The following is a 26,495-nucleotide window of genomic DNA, read 5'->3' on the forward strand; positions in this document are numbered from 1 at the left end:
GGTTAATTTATTTGGAATTTATTTATTGAATTAAAAACTAGGTTGTCTCATTTAGGCAATCCCACATGAAGATGCTGTTTCATGCTATGCATCATTGTCTGCCTTGATTGCTGAAGAGTCATTCTAAAGCCAGAAGATTCAAAGTCCATCCTATTAACCATCAATGGGGGATGACTCATACATGACTATTCCTGTTCTAGTCAGATACACTGTGCATCTTATCTAATAGCTGGTTGTAACACAGTGGAAAGAGAAGATACTATGCTGCTGCAAGTGAGGATTTGCTCAGACACAGCAGCAGGTGCAGAAATAAGGGAAAGAAGCTACTTACTCTTGGAAGGCCTATAAGATCCTCAGGTAGGCAGGGATCTCCAGCAATATGCCCTTGGCTCCGCTGCCAACCCTTACATGAGGTCTGAGAAGGGATGCATCCTGGCTCTGCCCTTTCTGGTCACTCAGGTGCACTGCATACATCTCAGCTCCCATGGATTGGCCCTGCCTTCCCACCAGGTGTTCAGTCACTGGTTCAGGCCATGACTTTGCATTTCCACTACACTTGTATATGCTGTTGCTGTGAAATATGATTCATAGATTGTAACTGTCCTTAAGGGACACATCTTTATGGTTATCAATTGGAGAGGTTGATTTATGCACTGAAATACTGGGGAGCTTACGTGTGTGCACGTGTATCTTCCTGCTGAGCTTGGTTGCTAGGATGGGCTGACATGGGTAATGGTCAGTCAGCTTTTCATCCTCTTCCAATATCAAGAGGGAATTTCATCTTGCTGTCTCCTACGTAACCAGAATTCTTTTCTCTGTGAGCATTCCAGTCAGTGAAACAAGTCAGGTGATGTTTGTTTCACTTTGTTCTGTGATGGCTGAATGGAATTTATCCCCATTACTAGATTGCATTTCTATTGCAACTTTTAGCCTAATTGTGGATGTTTTTTAATTTGAGGTAAGGACATGAGGATTTCAAAGCTTCTTGAGACATGATATTTTTGGAAGTAATTGAGAGGTTCATGGAGGCTTTGACTTTTGAAGACTGTGTTAATGAAAGTAGTGTTGGCATTTTTGAAGGATATTTACACAGTATTAGGAAACTCTTCCAGGTCAGGAAGGTGCTGGGTTCCCCCAGTTGCCTAAGATACTTGAGCAGCAGTGTGTGCATTGTTTCTCAAAGGGAGCCAGTGCGCTCTGCTGTTTTGGAAACCTATTTCAAATGGTGAACTAGCCTCTAAGGACACAGTTACTCGTACTCAACAAGGCATAGCCCTTCAGAGGGAAAAATAGCAAGAACAAAATATTAAGCAGGTTGAGCTGCAGTGTAATCACCATCTTAATCAAAACTGTGCTACAGGTTTTGCAATCAAGTTTGTAGATAGTTGTCAATAGGCCTTACGTTCAAACCAAAATCCTGGGAAAGCTTCAGAAGCTCTCTAGGGACAACAAAAGTGAGTTTCTAGGTCCCATTTTGATATGAGTTTTTATGTTCTGGCTGGCTGAGGATTCAGGAGATGTGAACTTTTGAGTCATCTGGGTACCAGTGCCAGGCTGCAAGAGGAGTGCTCTCTTCTGATGGGAATTGGTGCACAGCACCTGCGGTGTTCAGGAAGGAGAAGGTTACCTTCCTAAAACTCTTCTCAGGGAGAGGATTAGTACTTCGTCTGTTCAAAGAAAGCTTGAAGGTCACACTTTTTATCATGGTTCCCTATGTGAATCTGTTCTGTAAGAAAAGTGGGAAAAACCCACCTCAGAAAGTTATGTGAACATGTGATATGGGTAGAACTGGATGCTGAGTGGTTTCCAAACAGCTGCTCCTGGACAAGTCATTGGTGAAAAGATGACATTTCTTCATGGTATAACTCAGTAGATCTTTGCATGCGATCTTGTGGTTTGTACTCCAAGGTCATATCAGATCTTTTGTCTTTCAAGACAAAAGCTTTTGGTTGTGTTGTAATGATAGAAGTAGCTCTACCAGGCTGTTGGAAGGAGTGCATTTTCCTAGAACAGGCTACAAATCACTATCTTGTATGAAGAACCTGGCTGAATAAAAAGCTTTTGCAAGTTACATAAACTATTTGGTACACAGTGACACTGGTTAATGCAGCGCATTATGAAATATTAATATGGAACTTAAAATCTTGCTGTAAAAATGCTGGTTAAACTTTTATTAAAACAAGCATGGTTTAGGCACCTCATTAAAATATTAGAACTTGATGTGTGAGCTCAAGCAGGAGAAGGTTATTCTGAAATATGCATGCAAACAGGGTTTCCCCTGCCCTTTTCCTCTTTCAGAACAGGAGGGAGAAATCACCAGAAAATAACATATGACATTAACAGCACCAGTTACAGGAATCTGCCCAGCTTTAAGTCACTAGGTTCATATCCATAAAAAGACTTGTCCTGGGATGTAAAGAGCAATTGTTCATCCACTTCTGCTTAATGGGTCCTATAAACCTCACTGACCCAGTGGAAACTGCAGAGCAGAAGATAAGTTCCAGTTCTGTAATGCAGCTACATGCTGAGGCTCACTGTGAGAGTGAGGACATTCCTGTCCCTTCCCAAGATTTGTCACTGGGTATTATCCTGATGCAGACAGGCCAAGCATCTCACTTTGCAGCACTGAGCTCATTCCTGCTAGGTAGGTGCTCTCACCAGGGAAACACAGAATTTTGCTCCCCTTCTGAGGCGTGTTGTGGCCATTTCACGTATATCTTGGCGTAGCCTGGCGTTATGGTTCTCTTTCATCAAAGTGCTCTCAGTGACGTGGAAACACTGAAGCAATCAGTGCAGGCTCTGAAGGGTGTGTGAAGTGCCTGACTTCACAGTACTGTGGAGCACCCTGTGTGCAGCCTGGGGGTCTGTGCTTGTGGTCTGGGTTTCACTAACATGCTGTTGCATGCATCTACGAGGGTGCTTGGACTTGCTCGTGGTGAGTGGGACTAATTCCTCAACAACGCAGGCAGCAGCAGTTGTTGGTGCTGTAGAACTGGTAGTCTTCTACACTTGATTCTCCAAGCTAATAATTAAAAATAAAAATAAACACTGACAAAAATCACTAGCTTATTGCAGGGATGACTGTTCCAAAGCAATGAAGAGCCTCAGGCTGTTCAGGTGTAGGCTTCTCCTTGCATTAGTTGCCTTGGTGTGAATTATTAATGCAGTAATGTCAAATAGCAGTGTACTATTGCGCTGCCTCACAGTAACTTGTGTGTACAGACATGAGCTAGGAGGAACTTGCTGGCTAAACATCTGGAAAAACCTGCGATTACCTCTTTGTAAGTCATTTTATGATAGGGCAACTATGGGAACCAGCTTTCAAAAAGAGCTTACTAAGCATTTCTCATCGTCCTGTGTTTGAGGGTAGTTTTCACATGTTTCAGTCTTCTCTTCCATTCTTCTATGTGCTATCGCATTTATTTTGGAAGGCTGGAATCTCAAATGCTACAGACTGTCTTTTTTCCCTCTCTTTTTCTTCTTCTGAAGCAGTACACCTTAAAGTTTTTTGCCCAAGATGGGACATTATTGTTTAAAAGAAATTTAAAACCTTTTTTGCCTATGAGACCAAAGGCAGTTTCTCTGAACTATTTAAAGCTGGTTGCTTCTTCTTCCCCTGTATCCTCCCCATCCTCCAGGTGTTATTTTAACAGAAGAGACCGAAACCACCTCTGCAGCATCACTGGCGTACCATGCAATGCTGTGGTACTTGTGGAGACTTGAACATTGTAATTAGCTTGCAGATGTATAACATGAAAAATTTATACGTGGGTCTGAATGAAGAATCATTTACCATCTGTAGATAAAATAAGGACGGGGCTTTGCAATGATAATAGGACTCATCAGTCAAAATAAGTGTGAAAATCTCAAGCGGAGAAGTAAGAGATCTCTTTATGAAGCTATTAGCGAAGTAAATCTGCTCAGATGTGCAGGTGCTTAAAACAAGACAGATACAGGAAATATAAATCTGAGGTTTCTCTCTTAAAACAAAGCTGAAACTGCTTCCAAACACAGCTAGAGGCTGCCTATTTCTAGCTGGAATAAACCGTGCTGGCAGACCATCCGTAGGCAGCTGCTGACAACAGCGTCACATTAAGTGCTGCTGGCTCAGGATGGGATGTGAAGCATCAAAGTGACACAAGCCTAGGTTGTCTTGGGTTTTCTCAGTTCCAAAGATTGCAATTCTGAAGCTCTGATAGCAACTCCAGGGCAATTAGGAGAAAGTTTTTCGCATGGAGGGTGGTGATACACTGGAACAGGTTGCCCAGGGAGGTTGTGGATGCCTCATCCCTGGAGGCATTCAAGGCCAGGCTGGATAGGGCACTGGGCACATAGCAGGGGGGTTGAAATTAGATGATCTTTGAGATTCTTTTCAACCCAGGCCATTTTATGATTCTATGATTCAATTCAAGGTGGTGGACATTACCCAAAACAGAAAATAGCTTGGGTTTTTCCATGCTGCTTACCATATCAGCTGTACTTTCAGGGAGAACTTTGGAGTCCTGAGCACCCCTGGAAAGCTGATCACTACAAGTGAGGAAGCATTAGCTTAAAGTGAATATGATGTGAATATGATGGATGGACCAGACAGTGTTTGAGCAGGAGGAACAGACAGAAAATTATACATTGACAAGAGAAATAGTAACATCTAAATTTCTAGGAAAAAGACGATGAGTATGTCTGATCCTTGCTGTATACTTGACAAGTGGTCCTAATGCAGCTGGGAAAACAGCATGTTCATCTCCTTCTTCCTGCATCCCAGCCAGAGCCTGTGGAGCAGTGGGTGGGACGCTATCAGAGTATTGCAGCCACAGTGAGGACAGCAAATCTGGTTCCCTAAAAAAAACATATTTTGATGGTTTCTGAAGCTTCATTACATATCCTGCTTGATCTCTGATGTTGCCTCACAGAGATCCTGTAATTTTTGTCAATGCTTCACGTATTTCAACAGTCCTTCTGATTCATCAGTAAACTGTACAGATAACTGCCAAAAGATCTACTTTTTCTTTAGATTGTGTACATATCAAATCAGAAACATTGCTTAGAAGTTAGCATGTTTGCTAATTTATTAAAAAATAATAATGATGGGGAGGGCGAGGCACTATGTTTTCCTATTATACACGGGGCTGTTCTTTGTGACTAATGTAACATGGATATGTTGCTCTCTTTCACATCCACTTGTTTGATGTAAAACAGTGGTTTTAAAAACTGTTACAGAATGATTGAACATGTCTCCAAAAAGGGTTGCTGATGAGTCTTGTTGCTGCGTGAAAAGTAACAGATGCTTTCGAGGAGCTGCTATCTTAATGTCATTTAGAAGAAATGTGTAATTCCATCAGTGCAGCGTACCTAGGTATGCATTTTCAATCCATAATTTTTCATTTCACTTACTCTTAAGAGCTCCTTTTAACACTAATAGTCTGCTTGAGCTATGCGTTTGGTTGGTTAACTCTATTCCTCTAACTGGATTTCTTTCAAGATAGATGACTTGGTTTTTTTCCTGTTTCTTTAAGGGAGGATGATGATCTAGAATTGAATAATTTTGTACTTTGATGGATTAAGCAAAACACGGGTTATTAAATTTACTGCTTGGGTGGATGTGGCAGTGAAGTTGTCATACTACTGAGGACCTTCGCTGTTCAGTCGCTCTGCTGTGCTTCGTAAAACAAAACGACAGCTAGCAGAAACATATGGTCTCAGTTTTTAGTGGCCCAGTGTGTTAGGCAATTCATGATTTGTGTTCTTAACCTGTTTATTGAGCCCAGCTTTAGCAGGCTCTATCAATAGGGCTTGTTTGTTCTTGGGTGCCTCGTGTCAGGCTTCCCCTTGCCAATTTACTTGCTGGGCACTGTGTCTGTTTACTCCACTCCTGTCTCCTACAATACGGTCCTACAGTTCCTATTCAGATTGAGCTTTTTTTAGAGCCATTTGAATGTTTTTAATATTCAAGCCCACTGCGTTCTCATAGCTTAACCTACCAGCTGAAGTGAAGGCTTTTATGAGACTCTTCACTGCTGTTTCCATGGTTACACTGGAATAGACACCTGCTCAATACAAGCCAGAAGGGCACAGAAAATCTAGCAACACTGGCTGTCATTATTACAACTTCGCAATTACCAATTTATTCTTTCATTTCCTCTGCAATTGTTTTTCTTTAAGTGGAAGCATGTATTTCTGAGGATTAGTGGCTGCTGTTATTAGAAATCAGTAGTTAGAAAAAGATGAGGGAGACAAACCCCCTGGGAACAGGTTTTTGTTTTGCTTGCAAATGGATTATTTTATTTTATTTCTGAGGGGAGTACACTTTAATTGCAAAGCACTCTTTACGTGATTGTAAGAGATGGTTCGTATTTCTGGGTTGGCCGTAGGTGACTTGCACTCAGACTGCAACCCAGCCTCAAAGTACACATTCCTATCGGATGGTAGGAGTAATGAGTGGGATGTTAACTGCTATTGTAGGGAAATAATACATATTTAAAGCAAACAACCAGCAGTTGCTCAAGCACTGGAACTAATGAAGCCTGGGTCTCCTGTGGCTTTGCCTTATGCATGATTGATTTTTGCCATTGGAGAATGAGTACAAGACATTTCTTGCAGCTGGGGCATTTTGTGGTGTTCCCCTCACGTCATGCCCCTGGGGCAGGCTCACGCGGCAGTGCTGCTGAAAGCAGTGCACTCCTTCTCCCTGCCTGGTCCTCACCTCACACCCTCTGGAAAGGATAGGGCAGCTTGCCGTTTGCCCAGCGTGGCTATCTACTTTGGCCAGCACAATCATGCATCAGGTCACCACTACTGCTCATTCCTCCCACACACTGAAGAGGTGGATTGAGGGGTCAGGGCATGGGGTGCCCTTGCTGGAGGTGTCAAGGATATCGCTAGCCCTTGGCAGTGAGCAATGAGACTGCCTGATGGGATGCTCAGGGTAATTAATTAGACATTTATATAAATAACACTTTGGGACCATTAAAACAGAAAAAATATATATATTTCAGTTGCTGTCTGGATATTTGAAATTGACATGCTTTTTGGGTTATTGTACAGGATAGATAAAAGGATTGTCACAAAAGATGAACAATGAAAAATCAGATTATAGTCACATAGTCCAAGCTTTCATAGAATGATTTGAGTTGGAAGGGACCTTTAAGATCATCCAGTTCCACCCCCCTGCTATAGGCAGGGACACCTCCCTCTAGACCAAGTTGCTCAAAGCCCCATCCAGCCCGGCCTTGAATGTTTCCAGGGAGGAGGCATTCACAGCCTCGCTGGGCAACTTCTTCCAGTGTCTCACCACCCTCATAGTAAAGAATTTCTTCCTAATATCTAGTCTAAATTTACTCTATTCCAGTTAAAAGCCATTTCCCCTTGTCCTGTCACCATCTGCCCTTATAAAAATTTCCTGTAGGCCCCTTGAGGTATTGGAAGGCCACTATAAGGTGTCCCTGGAGCCTTCTCTTCTCCAGGCTGAAGAGCCCAGCTCTCTCAGCCTGCTCCCATAGGGGAGATGCTCCAGCTCTCCGACTGTCTTCATGATCCTCCTCTGGACTCGCTCCAACAGTGCCATGTCCTTCTTGTGTTGGAGACTCCAGAACTGGTGAGTATTCTAGATAGGGTCTCATGAGAGCAGAGTAGAGGGACTACTAGTAGAGGGAATCAACTCTCTCAACGCACTGGCCACAATTCTCTTGCTACAACCCGGGATACAATTGGCCTTCTGAGCTGCAAGCGTGCATTGCGGGCTCGTTTTGAATTTGTCATCAACCAACACTCCCAAATCCTTTTCCTTAGGACTGCTCTCACGTCATTTTCCACCCAATCTCTATCTGTGTTTGGGATTGCCCTGACCCAGATGCAGGACCTTGCACTTGGCCTTGTTGAACTTCAGGAGTTTGGCATGGACACACCTTTCAAGCCTGTCCAGGTCCCTCTCAATAGCATCCCTTCCCTTTAGCATGTCAGCTGCACTGCTCTGCTTGGTGTTATCTGCAAACTTACTGAGGGTGCACTCCATCCCGCTGTCCTTGTTGCCTACAAAGATGCTAAAGAACACCGGACATAGCACTGATCCCTGAGGAACGCCATTCATCACTGGTCTCCATTTGGATATTAAGCTGTTGACTGGAGCTCTCTGAGTGTGACTATCCAGCCAACTCCTTAACCAGTGAGCGGTACATCCATCAAATCTATTTTTTTCTAATTTGGTGATCAGGATGTCATGTGGAACAGTGTCAAACTCTTTTGCACAAGTCCAGATAGATGACATCAGTTGCTCTTTCTTCATCCATTGATGCTGTAACTCCATCACAAAAGGCCACCAAATTTGTCAGACATGACTTGTCCTTTGAGAAGCAGCCTTTGTTACTGCCAATCACCTCCTCTTTATTTTCCATGTACTTTACTGGGGCCTTCAAGATGATCTTGCCATGATCTTGCCAGGCACAGAAGTGAGATTGACTGGCCTGTAGTTCCCTTTGTGCTTCCTCTTTTCAGTCAGTGGGAACTTTATCAGACTGCCATAACCTTTCAAATATGATGGATATTGGCTTGGCAACTTCATCCGCCAGTTCCCTCAGAACCCTTGCATGGATCTCATCAGATTCCATAGAGTTGTGCACCTTTAGGTTCTTAGGTGGTCTCAGACCTGATCTTCACTTACAGCAGGCAGATCTTCCTCTCCAAGTTCTTATTGTTAGTTTCTGCAACTTTAGCAGAGTAGCTAGAGCCCTTGCCAGTGAAGACTAAGGCAAAGTCATCGAGCACCTCAGCTTTCTCCCTCATACCAGGCCTGCAATTTCCTTCAGAGAGGGCCCACATCTTTCCTGCCCTTCCTTTTATCACTGATATACCTGTAGAATTTCTTCTTGTTCCCTTTTATATCCCTGGCTAGGTTTACTTCTGTCTGGGTTTTCGCTTTTTTAACCTGATTCCTGGCTGCTTGAACAACTTTTTTGTAGTCCTCCCAGGTAACCTGTTCCAGTTTCCACTTCCTATAGACTTACTTTTTAAGTCTAAGTAAGTCCAGAATCTCCTTGGTGATCCATGGAGGCCTCCTGGCATTCTTACCTGCCTTTTTTCTTGGAATGCACGCTTCTGGGCTTGGAAGAGATGGTCCTTGAATACTGACCAGCTTTCTTGGGCTTTCTTCCTCTTCCCTCCAGGGCTTGTAACGCTGCCAAGCAGTTCCCTGAAGATTTCGAAGTCTGCTCTCCTGAAGTCCAGAGTAGCAAGCTTGCTACACCCTCTTTGACACCCTAAGGATTTTGAACTCCACCGTTTTCAAGCTGCCCTTGAGCTTCACATTACTCATCAGCCCCTCCTCATTGGTGAGGACAAGGTCTAGCATAACACCCTTTCTTACGGGTTCCTGTACTACATGGAAGAGAAAGTTATCATCAACACATTACAGGATCCTCTTCGATTTCTGGTGCACTGCTGTGTTGTCCCTCCAACAGATATCGCGGTGGTTAAAGCCCCCCATAAGGACTATGTTTTGTGAATGTGAAGCTGCTCCTATCTGTTCATAGAGCATCTCATCCTCTTGGTCTTCTTGATCAGGCAGCCTGTAGCAGATCCCCCTACAATCCATCCTTTCCCTGTCTTCCCTTTAACCCTAGCCCATAAGCTCTCTGTCAGTTCCTCATCCATCTCCAGGTGGAGCTCCATGGACTTCAGGCGGTCATTGATGTAGAGGGCAACACCCCCTCCCCTTCTCCTCTGCCTGTCTTTGCCAAAGAATTTATACCCATCTACTCCTACATTCCAGTCATGAGAGTCATCCCACCGTGTATCAGCGATGCCAGTGATGTCACAGCCCTGTACGTGCACACATGCCTGCAACTCCTCCTGCTTTTTCCCCATGCTCCACCCATTGGTGTGCAGGCACTTGAGTTGGGCTCTCATTGAGGCTGATTTACCAATCGTAGTTCTCTTATCTTGTACCTTAGGTGCTGTCTTACTGGCCTGTGATCCTACTCCAGGCCTAGGGCATCCATTACCATTGTCGGCCTCAAAGTGGAATGATTTGAGGATCCCCACCCCCTGGTAACTCTAGCTGAAAGCCCTCCTGATTATATTGGAAAGCTTGCTGCCAGAGATGGTCTTCTTGTCTGACAGATGATCTCCATCTTCCCCCAGAAGACCAGATTGTAAATAATTTTTTGTAAATAATTAGTTCCATGACATAAATAGCCAAAGCCCTGTTCATAACACCAGTCCCTTAATCATTTATTGATTTTTTTATTTCTGTCAGTCCTTTCCCTCCCCATTCCCCTTACCTGGAGGACTGATGAGAAGACTACCAGTGCCCTTAAGTTCTTCACTGCCTCTCACAGCTCTTTGTAGTCCCTCTTGATATTCTTCAGGTTGCTGACAGCAGTGTCACCAGTGCCTATATGAAACAGCCGCAAGGGTAGTAGTCTGTGGGATGTACAAGGTCTGGCAGTTTCTCAGTCACATCTTTGATGAAAGCCCATGGCAAGCAGGAGACCTCTCTAGATAGCAGATCAGGGTGACAAATGGGTGCCCCTCTACCCCTCAGAAGAGAATCACCAACCACTATCACCCATCATTTTTTCCTTAATTGCAGTAGTAGTTATGCAATAGAGAGCAGGTCTGGCTGCCTTACTCAGTTCAGACAATTTCCTTCTTATAGTTTCTTTTTCCTTCCCAGTATGAAGAACCATGAAGCGGTCCTGCAGAGGCTCCTCAGGCTTTGAGGCAGGCTTTTCCCTCTTGTTAATCTTTCTCATGGCAGTTCATCACTTCTCATCTCTGTTTCCCCTCCAACTAGATATTCCAGTGGGGGCATTCAGGACTGTTTGTCCCTGGACTCTGGATTCAGTGCTCCCCTTTCTCAGTGTTTATTGATCATTGAGTCCAACCCCCGGACACAGCACCACTCCAAAATAAGACCCTGTGTCTGAAAGCAGTGTCCCAGTGCTCCTTGAACTCAGGCACTCAGGGCCATGCCCGCTGCCCTGGGCATTCAGTTCCATGCCCACCGCCCTGTGCTGCAGACCCTGTCCCTGACCCCCAGCTGCCCTCCCCAGACGCAGCTCCATGCCGTTCCCTCGGCCCTGTCACTGTCACACAGAGCAGAGCTCAGCGCTGCCCCTCCGCTCCCTGTGAGGAGGTGCAGCCACCATCAGGGCTCCCCTCAGCTTCCCTGCCATGGAAAGTGGTTGGTCACTCAGGGTGATGATCAGTTTTAAGGTAACTTATGCAAGTCTATCATAGGCAGTTGTGTTGCAAGTTGATTACCAGAAGTTCATTTCATCCTCTGTTTCATCCATCCAACAAACGTTCTTCTTGTCCTGTGCTGGATCAGAGATTTCTGCAAAGCCTCATCCGTAATAATGTTTTAGCAGAGGTGACTTTCAGGTGCTGATGCAGTAAATAACTCTGCTGTGGTAAATCTACCAATTGTTGAGGGTGATGGACTGCTAAGAGGCTGGCCTTTCTGTCCACTCTGCTGCTACCAGGGAAGTGAAGTTATTGTTCCAGAAGCTAGTATTTTATTGTTGTTAATTTTGAGAAGCCTGAGATCTTCTCCAGTTCTTGGTATGGTTACATTTAAATGAATGTATGAAGTCTTGGAGGTAAAGTGGGGAACTGTTTTTATTAATGAGCAAGACTTATGTCTGAGATGAGCCAGAAAAGGCTTTAGCTAAGTTCCTTCTCTTGGCAGTACTTCAATGTGAGTTGGTTACTGGGATGATTAAACTAGCAGTCAGTATCTCTGGGAACCTTGTCATGATATTGAGAACCCTGCTTTGTCCTGTAAGGGTACATGTAGGTACCTACATGAAAGGAAGCTTTAAGATAGCTGCCAAAATCCTTTGTTCTTATTTTTTCTTAATAAAGTAGAAGAAAGCACTGCCTCTTTAGTCAAGGTACTGCAGTTGTCCTGAAATTCTGGCACTATATCTGTGTGGAATGAAGGAGCATCTTTTTAAAATGAGTAAGAAAATAGATTAAGCTTCATGTTTGATTCATTTATGGTTGGTTAGTGTGAAACAAAAGACCCGTAACTATCACTAGGAAAGGTTAGTTGTGGCATTTTCTTTTCAGTCTTTTCAGGCATCTTCTTTTCAGATACAATTTTATTTCCTCTATCTCAGCCCTCCTTCCAGTGGTCTTGAGCAAAATGAGCTGAAAAGATGAATCTTTGTTTTTCTTACTCTTCCTGCTGTTTAAGAACCTATGGGACCTGAATCCTTAACAGGGAAAAAATGTATTTTTAAAAGGACATCATAATTACAATAGCAGATTACTTTGTTGGAATGTTGCAGGTGACATAAAGTAAACCTAAATAAGGAATATCCTTCCCTTGTTGCCCTTGGTTGCTGGGGTCTCCTTGCTTTATGTTGGCTAGACATATCACTTGGGAGATACCATGCAGAGCCTGCTCCACAGCTATACGTGTGCCAGTCCTTGCTCTCAAGCTGTTACTTAAGCCTGAGGCCAAAGGACGAGTTCCTTAGCAAATCCATAAGCCCTCAATCAGTAACCTGCCAATTCTAGAAGTGCTAAAGCCAGGCTTTTCATATACACAGAAGAAAACATTTATGGTGCTGAATCCACTCTGGGAAATGGGTTTGAAGTTTTTCAAGGCCAGAGAGCTCAGTACTCTTACTTTTCCATTAAGTTCATTTTTCTAAGAGCCTGAGGAATACCAACTGTGCTGAAAATAAGGCTGTGAACACAGCTTATGTGCAAGTGTTGACTCTGTGCGTGTGCTGCCTCTGGGCAGATGATGTGATTCATGTCAAGAGGTTTGTGCTTCGTTCTGCAATCTTAGGCAATGCTTCAGACCAAATCAATAGATTGCTCACGTGCAGTAAATCTTCTAAACAGGAGATCTTCTGCATCTTAAAAGCAAGTGTTATAGCTTGCAGATACTTACTGATAACCTACTGAGAAGGGCATCTTATTTCAGAAGCTTTGGTAGCTTTGTAAGATTTGTTTAGAGCGTCTTAGAAATTGCTGAGTGTCTTCTGCGTGTGAAGAGTAAGGCCGTAGTAGCCCAAGGCTCTCTCCAAGGAGAGGAACAGATATATGTCTGCCTAAGTGATGACAGAAACTTATTTTCAGACTTCTGTTGTACAAACAACAGGCATACCCTTAACCTCTTGCTATCCAGACAAGCATAACACAGTTTTAGCCAAACCTGACAAGAAATAAGCACCTGTAAAAATAAATAAATAAATAAATAAATAAATAAATAAAGACTTGAATTCTTCTCTTCAGAAATCTTTCTCAACTCTTTTTCCTTTTCCTATTTCCAAACCAAGAGTAGCAATCATTTATATGAGTCTTTACTTGCACTGCTTCTCTCAGTATTGATGCATTCTAATGTTAGTGATATTCTGTGATCTGAACAGTAGATTGCCATTCTGAGTGCTTTTGCACCTCAGGATGATCCATCCTCAAATATGTACCAGAATGACTTCAGAAAGCGTGTTGAGCTTCTCATTGGAAACTATCTGCAGATGTCTGTGTATTTCATAAACTGTGTATTGCTGTCCAATATAATATAGGCATCTTAAGTTGTCTGGATACAGATTGATTCCAGTCTTTCAGCACAGAATAGGAGGAAAAAGAAGTAGTGAGAGCATGGCCTTAAGGAAACTGTGGGACTTGTAGAGGTTGGAGGCTTCTCTCTTTCTAGAGCTGGGTCATTTATTAATGACAATAATAATTACTAAATGCTCCGGATAAAGTGGGTACTCTGTCACTCAGTCTCTGGAAACTGATGGCATTCTGCTTGTAATTTTTTTCCTCAAGTCATCTTTTTTTTAAACCCCTAACTTTACCCAGGCTGGGGATACGCTTTACATGAAGACCAGGGGCCTTACAGTTGCATCTCACACCTTCATAACAGGTTGGCATCGCTGGCTCCTAGGATTTGCTCTGTCCTTCTGTCTCATGCTGGGCTAATTTAGCCTCATCTTGGTAAACAAGAAAACGGTTCTTATTCAACAGATTTGGGCTGGAGTGACTGCAGCTGTCGTCTGGCCTGTGCGCAAACCAATTTTGTTCATTCCCTTGCCTGGCAGGAAGCCTGCACCAGAATTGTGTCGGGACTAATCAGCATTAAACCGATATCAGGAAGGCTGCCCTGTAGCAAGGCAGGAGCAACGGGGCTGTTCAGGAAGGATTAGCCTAAGTCCTGCCTGGGATGCAGCTGGGCAAAGAAGGGCACAGAGGCTGTACGCAGTGTTTGACTTGGGTCTTGTTGTTGTGAGAGTCCCTAGCCAACTGCCACAGCAGCAAGCGTTGCACTGAGGAGTCGGTGTGATTTGCTCCACACAACCACAAATATGAATGTGAGGGACTGCGCAGTGTTTGTGAAATTGCATGCCCAAGAAGTAGTGGTCGTACCTCTGAGCATGCTGGATTTCCTTCCCCTGGAGAGGCAAGGCAGGGAAATGACAAAGCTCACTGTGTGGTCTCCAGCTGAAAAGTGATGTGGTGATGCTACTGTTTGTCAAACATGTTAGTGCTAAGTAGCATGAGACTGGGAGATGGGAGTATTTCTGATACAAGACTTGAGCCTGGACAAGGGGAGATTCATAGCTCTGATTCTTCTAAGTCCTTGTTTACCTGCCTGCTATTTACACTGCGAGTTTGTGAGTGCCTCCTGGTTTGTGCTGACAGCATTGTCAGAGAGATCCAAACTTGTGTTTCTTGCTCCAGAGATGCTGAAATGTTGGAGTCTTGCTTTGCTCTTCCCTCCGCACAGCTCTTGAATTGTCCTGGCAGTTTTTCATCTCAGAAATGTTTTCTGTCTGACTCCCGAGTGACAGGATTTAGCTCTGAAGCCAAGCCTGCTTTGAACAGGAGTTTGGACCAGGGACCTCCAGGGGTGCTTTCCAGACTGGTTCATTTGATACCCTCTGTTCTTGTCCCCTGCAATCACATGTCCGTGTTTTGGATAATATTGTGCCTAAAATCCTCCAGCTTTCTTTCAGAGTCTATTAGGGGTCTGTCTGTCAGTCAGTCAGCTCTGCATTTGCCATCCCTTTTCTATTAATTGTTCAACCACATAAAATTGATCTGCTGTTTTATTATCCAGAGCAGGCACAGACATCCTATAAATGCCTTTTAGTCCTCCTAAACTCCTAGGTAAATCGGCATCTGCCTAAATTCGCACATCAGAACTGTTTTCTAGTACAGAGCTAAGCCCAAATGAACTTTTGAACTTTGTCCCTGACACATTAAGTGCGTTGTTGCTATTTAGGAAGCTGACTTAGACAGAGCAGGCAGACCTTCTGGCCTAAGATGCTCCAATTAATTATAAGCTACGCAACATAAGAAATCCTGCTCCTTAGAGAAAAATCATTACTGACAAACTCACCTTGGATGAGCAGAGACAGAGGAAGAGAACAGCTTTCAGTGCGCTGTCATTGCTAGAAAAATCCTTCAGGCTATAGTGAAGAAGGGGCCAGTGTACCCAGCCTTGTGCTTACACAAGATGGCAGCTTTGTGGTCATAGTGAGAATGTGTTTGTCCTGGGTGTGAGGGTGTGTGCAAGATGCAGTGCTTTGTTAGCAAAGCTCACGTAGTCTGTCTGCTCTGCTGTGGTCTCCTTGGATGTGGGTTATTAGCTGGACAGACGGTGCTCTTCTTGTACTTTGCAAGAGGTGAGCAAGAGAGAACATGGCTGGTGTGGGAGCTCTGTGGAACTGTGAGGCAGAAGCTGGGGCTGGGCTGGACCTGGTGTCTCCTCACTCCTATCTCCCATACAGCAGAGCAAAACCACTGTGCTGTGCAGAATATGCCTCCTCACTCTTGATCCTTTTTTTTTTTTTCTTTTCTCTTTAGCACCTTATAGTGACATCTTACCTGCTTTGCTCATGCTAATCCAGTTTTACTTTTTTCCCTGACAAATGTAGAGAACTGCTGTTTAAAAAAAGGTGGGCCAGTAGCAGAAATTCCATTTTTTTTCTTCTATCCAGTCTCCAGGACTGGCGTTTTTTCTAAACAAATAGCCACTTTTTCACAGTCTCTGTATCAGTCTCTGGACCTTCAGAAATGACTTTCCCAAATGCAATGTTACAGTGGATTCTGGAGCCTGTTTCTCATGTTTAACCACATGCCATATGCTGTGCTGGCAGCCGGGAATGTCAGGCTGCTGCCCTGAAATCACCACCTCTTGCCATTTCTGATGCAGGCCTGCCCCTGCGCTTTTTAATTCAAGCCGTTTGACAAGTCTGAGCCCCCTTCCTGCGGGAGCGCAGATGGCAGCTGAAGGGATGCTGGAACTAACTCTCCCCTACCTCGCTGGTGACAAACTGAGGTGCTGGAGAGAGCAGCAAGGCTCTCTGAGAGCTGTTTGAGCAGATCCCTGTGGTGGTAAGTGCTGGGGCCTGCGGTTCTGCCTGCCAACCCAGGCTGTCCTGCTTGAGCATTATGTCCATGGCTTCCATCTTGTCCAGACCTCAGTTTCCCAATTACTAACACTCTTATGGAGCTTGCACGTGTGCATAAATCCCTTTTTGGTTTTGTGAGTTGTTGTTTTTTCTCTCTTTTTTTTTTTCCCCTTGTACGTAACTCTAAATGTCATTGTTGTTTTCTAAAGTGGGATTTTCTACTCGGTTGCTTTTTCATTTATTGAGGTTATACATTTCTGTTGGAATATGCTCCCTTGTTCTGGGTGGTAGTGCAAGTGTGTGCAGCCCCTTCCTCCTGCTGTCCTTCACCACTTACTTCCCACCCTCCTGCAGCTTTTGTCCAGGCATGATGAAATGGATGAAGAGAACAAATCCAGGTCAAGGTGGGAAGTTTCATTCTCCATCCCTCTGTTCATCCCCTGGGTATCCTGCAGCTGGATCAGCTCACCAGTGCCCTTCCCCATTGGAGATGCCTGAGCTGGTGAAACAAAAGCTTTGCAGGACTGAGAGTATTGGTTAAAGCTGGAGAGGAATTTGGGCAATTTTCTCCCCATTTTTTCCGCTAAAAAGATTGTTCTCAGAAGACTTTGTAGAAATGATCTTTTGGGTGTTTTTGCAGAGCTCTCCTTTGCTCTCCTTGTACTCTACAACTTCCTGAAGGGAGGTTGTGGTGAAGAGGGCTTTGGCCTCTTCTCCCAGGCAACAAACAGAACCCGGGGCAAAGGCTGCAAGTTGTACCAGAGGAGGTTTAAGTTAGACACAAGGAAGAACCTTTTCCCTCAGAGAGTGGTCATGCATTGGAATGGCTGCCCAGGGAAGTGGTGGAGTTGCTGTCCCTGGCAGTGTTCAAGAGGCGTCTGGATGAGGAGCTGCGAGAGATGTTTTAGTGCTTGTGGTAGCAGTGGTAATGAGAAGACGATTGGACTAGATGATCTTACAGGTCATTTCCAACCTTGTGATTCTATGATTCTGTGATTCTTTTGCGATTGATGTACACTTCTTCTGTAAATTGCTTACTTGACCACACGGGATGCAGTGTTTTTCAAAAGAGCCTGATTTCTGAAATACTGAGTAGAAGAAGGGTATGGGAAAGGGGAAAACTGACCTTCTGTCAGGACAGAACATGTCTTAAAATAAGTCCTTTTGCTTCTGCAGGTTCACACAAGGTTGTGATTAAATGCATTTTCAAAGCAAAAACTAAAAAGGCTTAGGAAACGTACACTGTTGTCGACAACGGTGGTGGTGGTGTTGCTCCTTCAGCCCTGACAGTTCAGGTAGATGAAGCACTTGTGTTATTTGCCTACATGCAAGCCTTTATAACGCTGTCAGCTGGGTGACATTGCAGAGCCATGTGAGTCTGGCTTTTTATCATCTGGGTAGGGCAGCTGCCCCTTGCGCCAGACTGGAGGAGAAGCTGTACTTGTACAGGGCTCAGGTTTTGCTGTCATAAAGTCCACTGCCCTATGGACTGCATCAGAAGTCATTGTCTCTTTAAAGGAAGTGATGGGTGAGCAGATGATGTGGGATGGTGCCATCCACAGTTCTCACAGGCTCATCTTGCACCCTTGCTGTAAGGGGATGCATTCCTGCCACTATGGAAGCTGGGCTGAGTGCTAGCTTGCAGCTGGACCCAGCATGGTGTGGGATCTCCACCATGGGCAGGGACCACAGGGCCTGTCACACTGCCTGGGCACACACACCAGAGAGCATAGATTGCTGGGGCAGGTGGCCAAACGATGTGTCCTAGCCTTTGGAGAATGGTTAGTTTGGGAAGGGGTTAACCAGAAGTCCCACCACAACTAATTCTATTGCTGGCTTAAAAATACCTGGCTCCTCAGGCTGTTTATAAATAGATACTGTGATGCTACAGAATACAGATTCAGGTTGAAGCTTCACATTTCTGTATTAAAATGTCATATTCAGGCTGTCATGCCAGTATAATCACAGAATAAACCTTGCTGTATTCAAAGCTCAGGACGGAGTCTTACTTTAAGAAGCAGCAAGTGGCTTTTTATAGGCAAAAAAAAAAAAAAAAAAGATGTGTTTTTGAAGCTTTGTTGTTTTGGTTTATAAATAAATAGAAATCTGGGTATTTTGCAATCCTTTGACCCTTGAGTTATTGGCTGTAAAATGAATGTAAGTGGTCAGATTAATCATGCATACTTCTTTTGGTTTCAGAGGAAGGTTCTGTTCCCCTCATGCACTGCCTGTTTTTATGACTACTTGGAGAGCAGCCCCACTGGGCTGACTCCCTGTATACATGTGAAGCACTTGAAATATTAATTGCAGCTTGTGGTAACCTAATATTAGTCAGTCATCTTACACTCCTTTTCGAGAAGGTGTATTTTCAGTCTGATAACAACAGTGCAAGCTCTGTGTAATTACTTTATCCAGTAATACTTGTGCCCAGCTACTCTCACAGCTGCATAATTGCTGAGATCTGAGTCACTTGCTGTCACAAATATTTATAGTTTGGGTCTTTTCCCTTGTGTGTGCTTCCTATGTAAGTATCCCCCACAAAAAAAGAACTGTTTCCTTAATGTAAATATTTAATGCGGTGCACACTTGCTTGTTAAGCTTTGCATAGAGGAGCTATCCATCAGGTATGGTCTTGGTGTATCTGCATCTTACAGAATTAATCACCAGAAACTTGTTGGACCCTGGAGAGAGATGCAGATGCCTTTGCCTCTTTCAGCTGTCATGTGTGCATCCTGTTTGATTTGAAATGGGAACTCTAGTCTCTTGGGAGCAATGCAGGCACTGACGTGCTACCACAGAGCTGTGAGGAATTAGAGACAGCTGAGCCCAGGTTTTAGGACCACTGTCTCTGTTGTTGTGTAGGCTGCTTAGTAAAGATGGGAAGAGACCCTGGATGCATGCAACAGCATTTGAATGCATAAAAGAGCATTCCTGCCAGCCTCCTCTCAGGGAAAGGGAAAGCATGCACAAAAATCTGGCTGTGAATACATCACACCTGTGCTCTCTCTTACATGGTGCAGTGCTCCTCAGTTGGTAGGCTTATGTAATAAATAACCCTCTTCTGTTTTAATCAAAGGAATAACAACTTCTCCCATCGTGCAAAAGGATGATGCTCTTATTTTCTGTAACTGGATGCTCAGTTTCAGCTGTCCCACGCTGTCCCACCAAGAACTACCACCTTTCTTTTCAGTTACATTGCTATCCCCATACATTTTTATTAATTCCCTTGTCTTTTGTATGCACTTCCCTGCATTTATTGAATGTCTCGAAGAGACACACTTAGGGTCTCACAGAGGCCATAAGTGTAAAGTGTGTTCGATTCTGATGCAATCCATGCCTGATCCAGTCTTGATCTGCTTAATATAAATTATTCTTATATGCTTTTATATATGTATATATACATATATATATACTGAAACAGTTACAGAGCACTCCAAACAGCAGCATGGCACAGCTTGCTCCATTGCACAAAACATTGTTTGATGCCAAAAAATTCCCTTTCATGCAAGAAGGAAGGGTAAAATACTATAGCATGACTCCTATCTGTTTTGCATTCAGATGTGTGCAGTGTCCAGGACAACTCTCATGTCTGCCTACAGTGGCTCTACATGCTTTGTTTTTGAATTAACCTCTCTGTAGCTGCTAACAGCTCATGCTTCTTTAAAAACAGGAGCAGCAAATTGCATGCCTTCTACCTGTGTGTTTTTATTGTGCCAATAACCCGAGTCCCAGGCACTAAGAGATTATTGGTAAAGAGAAAATATTTGCTATATTTGCTTAATGCCAGCCAATTTTAGAGTTATTCAGATCCCTGTTCACTGCTGCTTCTATCTCTACTGAGTGGACAATGAGCAAGCAGATTTTAAATGAGTTGTGCATTTGGACTTCTCTTTCTTACACTCCTTTTCTGTGTATCTATCCAGCTCCTCCTTCAGGGCTCCACTGGCTCTTTGCAACCATTTTTTAGGTCAGGAAATGATCCTTGTTTCCTTTTGCAACCCTGCATGGTGTTTTTACATTCAGAAAGATAAAAAATAAAGACTTTCCAGAAACTTGTACTGTTTTTCCATGAGTGTCTGCATTTACTTTGGAGCAGAAGAAATTCGGGAGGAGAGGGAGCAAGACTCTGTTTTGTATCATCGGGTTTTGGCAAAGACTCAAGATGTAGTGCTCTTTTCACATACTCCTTTGCCTGTCTATTGACTCTACCTTCATTCCTTAAGAGACTTTCCTGATGACAGTAGAAGGTTTATCCCAAAGTTTATGGCTGGGTTTTTGGAAAGCAAAAGCCTCAAAAATGTATAGAGCTCTGCTGCATTGCAGGGGTGGAGAAGGAATCTCCATTTAACTAGTCATGGTTTACTTAAGGCATACAGAACGTTTTTCATGTGGCTTGGATGTGTGATTACTGTACAGTGATAACTTTTGAACTATTCCTTTTGAGTAAACTCACTGACAGCAGCATGATCTTCAAACAGTTTCTAAACACAGGTGGTTTTGACCAAGACCTGTAGGTTCTTGCAAAGATGTTTGTGGCAGAAGAGGCATTTAAATTGAAGACTTACAAGGACTTCTTTCTTCCAGTCTGATGATGATATTTGTTCTTCTTTACAATGTTCCAACATTTTTAGTTGACAAAACTATTGGGGTTTTCTTTTCAGGAGCCAATAAGAACTGTGTCACCCAGCACCTTGTTATAAACGTTTTGTTCCTTTCATGTCAGTTTTGCCTTCAGTAGCAGCATTTGCAGCAATACAGGGATCTCCAATTACTGTAATATGGATGAGAGCATTCTCCAAATTGTAGTGGTTTCTTGGGCAGCTCTTAAATAGAAGCATCAACTTCAAAGGAGCCATATGGCTGTTTGGGCACTGGGTCCTTATCTGCCCATGCCTTCATCCCTCTCTTATCACTTCTCTATCCAGAACTTCTGATACCTTCACCTTGCCTGCGGGTACTTGTGATTTTTCAGGATGTAGAAAAACTTTTGTCTCTTTCTTAAAAGATTCAGTTGTTGAAAACTGGTGGAAAACTGGCCCTCGGAGGCTGTTATAAGGACGATTATCTGTTGGCAGCAGCTTAAACAGCAGTTTCTTGAACAAGGTCAGTTTGTGCTACACAAAAGAATGTTTCTATTCACTGTCAATGAAAGAGCTTTCCTGATTACAAGAAGCAAAGATATTTCTCTGCTGGAACCTCTTCCCATCAATAACACATGTAACTAAATTTTCCTAAAGCTTACGAGTTGCAGCCCTTCAGAAGCAAGCATTGCCTCCATGTAACCCTTTCCTTGTGAAGGCCACAGATAAAAGTAACGCAGCACAGTGAGCTTACTCTGTGTCCTCTCTGCACCCTCCTCTTGCCTTACCAGTTGAAAGCAGAAATGCCTGTTGCCCAGTGTATGTGCTACATCCTGAAGTCCAAAGCCTCATGTTTGTGTGAGATGAGTAAAAAGGAAGATGCTATAAAGCATAAGCCTAAACAGTGCATAGCTGGATGTCAAAGCTTCTGGACAGGCGTCTTCCTTCTCTGTTTCTGACAGTGTTGATTAGTGCTGAGAATGGTGCAGGACAAATTAAGCTTCTTTCTTTTCTTGTACTGATATGCAAGCTGAGCTTAATTACTCTGACAGAAGGTGTTATTGTGAAGTTATTCACACTCTGGTGCTGGGTAGGTGCAGCTTTGTGAAATTGCTTCTGACTTTAGATAAGGAAGCACCTGAAATTTGCCAACCTGAAGGATAAAGGGAGACTAATACTGATATGTGATGCTCTGAAACTAACCAGAAATCCAGCAGAAATTTTGCTGAGGTTGTTTTCTCCATTAATACAGATGCTCGCTCGCTCCACATCAAGTAAACAAAATGAACGGGAGATATGAATATCTAAAAATGCAAGGCCTGAAAGGTAACTAACCCCCTATATTTAGAAGTGTAGGTCCAATTTTACACCCCATCCACTGTTTCCTGTTAATTGGCTCCAGCCATTGGGAGCAGATGCTAGTTGTGTAGTCACGCTGTGCCTCCATATGCATTTATTAAATTCCCCTCAACACACTGCAAAAAGTTCCCCCCAGATGGCATAATCTAAGCCATGATTCTTTGAATTGGATGGATTATGATGCAATTCTATGCAAACCATAATTCAAGCAAAATGTATAACATGCTAGTTTTCTGGTGTAGTGGGATGTGTCTGGCCTGCTGGCAGCTGGGACTGTGGCTATATTAAGAAGTTGGCAGAGCTGGTGCTGTATAATGTTGCTCTGTAGGCAGATAGTTAAGTATCTTAATCAAGGCCAGAAGAGAAGGGGTGGCGGCAAACTAAACTGCTAGATTTAAGCCTTTGTCTCATTGATTTGACTTGCACTATAGCTTTATATGAACAAATCTCCATTTTTAAAGGATCATTGACAAACTGAGCCTATTCAAGGTGTAATTATTTTATGGCAGTAGCCACATTCCATTTGCCTTGTGTTTGTATAAAGAATTTGCACTGTTGTGTTTGTGGCTGAGTGCTTGCCTCACTGTTGTCAACTTTCTTCTGCAGTTCTTGTGCAGGAGCTGGCATACCTGTTATGAGGGGTTTCTTGTATGGCTGGAAGGAATGGTCAACAAGGGCAGAAAGAGCAGAACCTGCCCTGCACATCGGGCTGTGCACTCCTTTATGAATTACATTTTTCCTTTTCGTTCTTCCTATTGCAAAGGTTCTGGTCAAGTCTAAGCTCAGGCCAAATTGGTGAATGACAGTTCTGGAAAAGGCTTTTAGGGAGAGCTGTGAAGGCAGCATGTCAGAATGGCTGTAGAAACATTGTGGGTATGGGGCAGACAGAAAAGGAAGCTGCCAGCTTTGCCTTGTAGCTGTTGACCAGGAGAGTTTGGACTCTTGATCATGGCAGAAACCATTAATGCATCCCTGTGTCAAAAATCTGCTGTGCTTTTTGTGCTATTCTGTACCAAGATCCTAAATACATGATCTGACTGTGTGTTTCCAAAAAAGCAGTAGGCAATTTCTTGTTTTGTTTCCTTTAATTTAAATATCTGTGCAATTATTCCAGTTCAGAGAGTTAAAAAAATAGAACAGAAAAGTTTAAGGCACCTGGATGGAAGAAATCATCCTGCAGATACGAATATGGGTTATCTTTATGTATTTCCTGAAGGAAAAAAAAAAAAAACAAATGAAAATTCCTAAAACACAAATCCTCATCTATTTATTGGAATTATTTTTGTGCCCTCTATAGAGGATGCTTTCCAGAAAATTAAGACATGACAGAATGATGTGGGTCCTTTGAACTGGTGCCTGGATTAACAGCTCAAGCAGAAGGGCAACAGTGGAAATCATTCTGAATTTACACCTAGAAATGGAACGAACAGAGAGATCAATGGCGTTTCAGCTTAAATTTATTTTTATATATTAAAGCATATATTAAAATTGAGGGGGATTACAAATTGCCTTTGAGCAGTTTGAGAATGAGACTTTGCTTGATGAAAGAGCGCTACGGTGGCTGTGAAAGCATTCTTGATTTGCTGCAGGAGAGGAGCGAGACAGTTGGGAAAAACCTCGGTTAAATGTGCTAGAACACCCTTTTTGTTAATCATTACAAGTGCCTGGTGGGGTAAATGTAACCAAAAGAGATGAAAACTGCTCATTCAAGTTATATAGAGCTCATGTGTTCAAAACTTCATCTAAAAGCACCCTAATAATTCTATTCAAAATTTCCATTGTGCAGTTGATAACTTGTAAAAAGTCCTGAAGATGTCATCCAGTACTGTATTGATGATGTAACTACACAGTTAACAGTATTATACTGAAAAAAACCTCTTGGCCTCAGTTCAACACCAGTTAAAGTAACTTTTTTTTTCTCCCCAGGTTCTGGAATATCTTAATGTAGGAGCAAAGCAGCCTTTCATAATAGGGAAACTATATGACAGCATGCTGTTTGAAGTGCTTAGAATTTAATCTTGTTACTAATTTTGACAGACATTTCTACAATTACTTTCAATATGTTCAACAGCCTTGTGGTGAAACAATCACTGAGTTTTGTTTGTCACATGTATTTACCCTTTGTCGCTAGTGGGGGGAAGAGAGGTTGTGAAGGGGACAGTTTGCCTGTTTTACCTATTTGTGTTCATTTTTTCCTCCAGTACACTTGTATGTCTTTCATGTTGCTCATACTTGCTTTTTTATCTCTCTTTGTTGTGTTGTGTAGTCTTGTACAAATGGCTAGAAGCAGATCTCCATGGCAAGAGCTCAGATACTGCAAACAAAGCCTCAGGTAAACAGGGGTTAAGGACAAAGCGATTGACAGGCCCTCCGTGTTTCTTTACTTTCCATCCTCCACCTTTGAATCAAATTAAGGATCAGAGCTTAAAAACAAAAATGCTGGCCTTTTTCATCCTTTTACCTAACTTAAATCAACATCTGGTAAATTTTATTCTTTTCCTTGAAGCTCTCTTGGCAGATGTGCTTCTCCTCTCCCAAGAAATGCCACTAGTGGTGTCAGGAACACACACGATACACAACCCGCTATGTCTTCCAGCTTAAATATGACCCATCAGTGAAATATTGCTCATGCTCTGAATAAACTCAGATTCAAAAATTTTGAAACAAAAACTGTTTAGATTGCCTTGTCCCAGTCCTGTTCATATCATCTCCCTCCTCCACCGCAAGATTAAGAGAATACATGGTAGGAGTGGTGGGAGACAGTGCCTTTGATTTCATGTCCTTGAGCTAACCACTGCTGCCCCGGTGTAATGGGGGAAGCACAAAAGAAGAGCAGCAGAGCTTGAAATAACTGATTCCTGAACCTGACAATTAGCACTGTTATTCCTGTCCTCACGTTGTCCCCACCTGCACGCTGTATATTGCTTGCTTCTCATGCAGGATCACACAGTTATCCAATAAGTTCAGCCTGCAGGGAAAACATAGCTGGATTAATTAGAAATAGCTATCAAAGAGGTTGTCGCCATGTGGTACAGAACTGTGCACATTTGTGTTCTCAGTACATTCCTCTAAAGGAATAAAAGATATTTTTATTTCGGTGGTCGTAAGCATTCCTGTCCACGTTCCAGAGCCTGTAAGGACCAGCAGATAGTACACATTCCCTGGACCAGAGGGTGTGGTTGGAGGATGCCTTTGCATTTGCAGTATGTGTATTTTTGTATGCCTCTATAGTGGATTTAAAACATCACTGAATTTTTAAATATGATCACTCATGTGAAAGCCATCATGACTGACAACCTCACAACTGTAGCTTAGTTTTCCTAGTAATTTTACTGTTCATCCAGAACACAGAGATGTTTAGTTCTCTACTTTTGAGAATTTATCTCGCTTTGAAAGGGAATTAGCATGTTTTTTTCTTGATCTAGCATCCATCATTTCAGCATTTGCTTTTAATTTGAAATTAAATGCCCTTTAAAAATGATTGCCTTCAAGGGAAGGAACCACATTACATAACACACAGTATCCAATTGAAACTGAACTGAAATGTGTGAATCTGACGCATTTCACAGGATTTTGAGAAATATTTTAATTGATTTTTGAAAGCGTCCTGAAGGTGAAAGGATTCTATTCAAAACTGGCTTCTTAACTTGCCTCTGGAAGGCAGCTTACCCTACCAGGTTGTGCTGCTTGCATGAATGGGTAGCACACATTCAAACAGCGTTACTGCCTGTATTCTCAGTACCGTTATCTGGCCATTAATATTTTAGAATATGGATTCAATTCGCATTTGATACTTGCTTCATTGTTAATGTGCCCTGCTAAATCCTCTTTTGGGAGCTAGCAAGCAAGCACTTAAAAAAAACATGGTAGATTTAATGACAATTCACTGTTATCCTTCAGCTTCTCAGAGCTGAAGGAATTTTTCTTGCCACGTGACTCCTCGGCTCAAGCCTGAGGGAGATGAAAATGCATCACATAACATGCCCTTCAGTCCAGGCTCCTTCTCGTGTTTGCCAAGAAGGTTTTGCTCTCTGTGGTTCTCCCCTAGCTCCTTCTTGGTGTGTCTGTGCCTCTTACCTTGTGTCAATGAGAGTGGCTTGGCCAAATGAAAACACTTCACCTTGATGTGTGGGCTGCTTTATGTCACACCCGTGTGCTGTTTCTGTCCTTAATTATTTTTCTTCTG

At 43.1% G+C, this 26,495-nt stretch overlaps 1 protein-coding gene across 3 annotated transcripts in view; it reads left to right on the forward strand.

Annotated features, from left to right (window-relative positions):
• The window catches only part of DENND5B (DENN domain containing 5B), a 110,942-nt gene that overhangs the window by 19,642 nt on the left and 64,805 nt on the right, over nucleotides 1-26,495 (forward strand). For 2 of the 3 annotated variants that reach the window (XM_042838087.1, XM_042838085.1), the window contains exon 2: nucleotides 24,576-24,641. In XM_042838087.1, coding sequence (XP_042694021.1) covers nucleotides 24,576-24,641 — 66 coding nt within the window. Of the gene's footprint in view, nucleotides 1-22,205; nucleotides 22,277-24,575; nucleotides 24,642-26,495 lie in introns of those variants that run through there. The other variant, XM_042838088.1, reaches the window with a different exon arrangement.

This window comes from Centrocercus urophasianus, unplaced genomic scaffold (assembly GCF_019232065.1).
Source record: "Centrocercus urophasianus isolate 14NV4802_14NV808 unplaced genomic scaffold, USGS_Curo_1.0 seq_73, whole genome shotgun sequence".
NCBI classification, from domain to species: domain Eukaryota; kingdom Metazoa; phylum Chordata; class Aves; order Galliformes; family Phasianidae; genus Centrocercus; species Centrocercus urophasianus.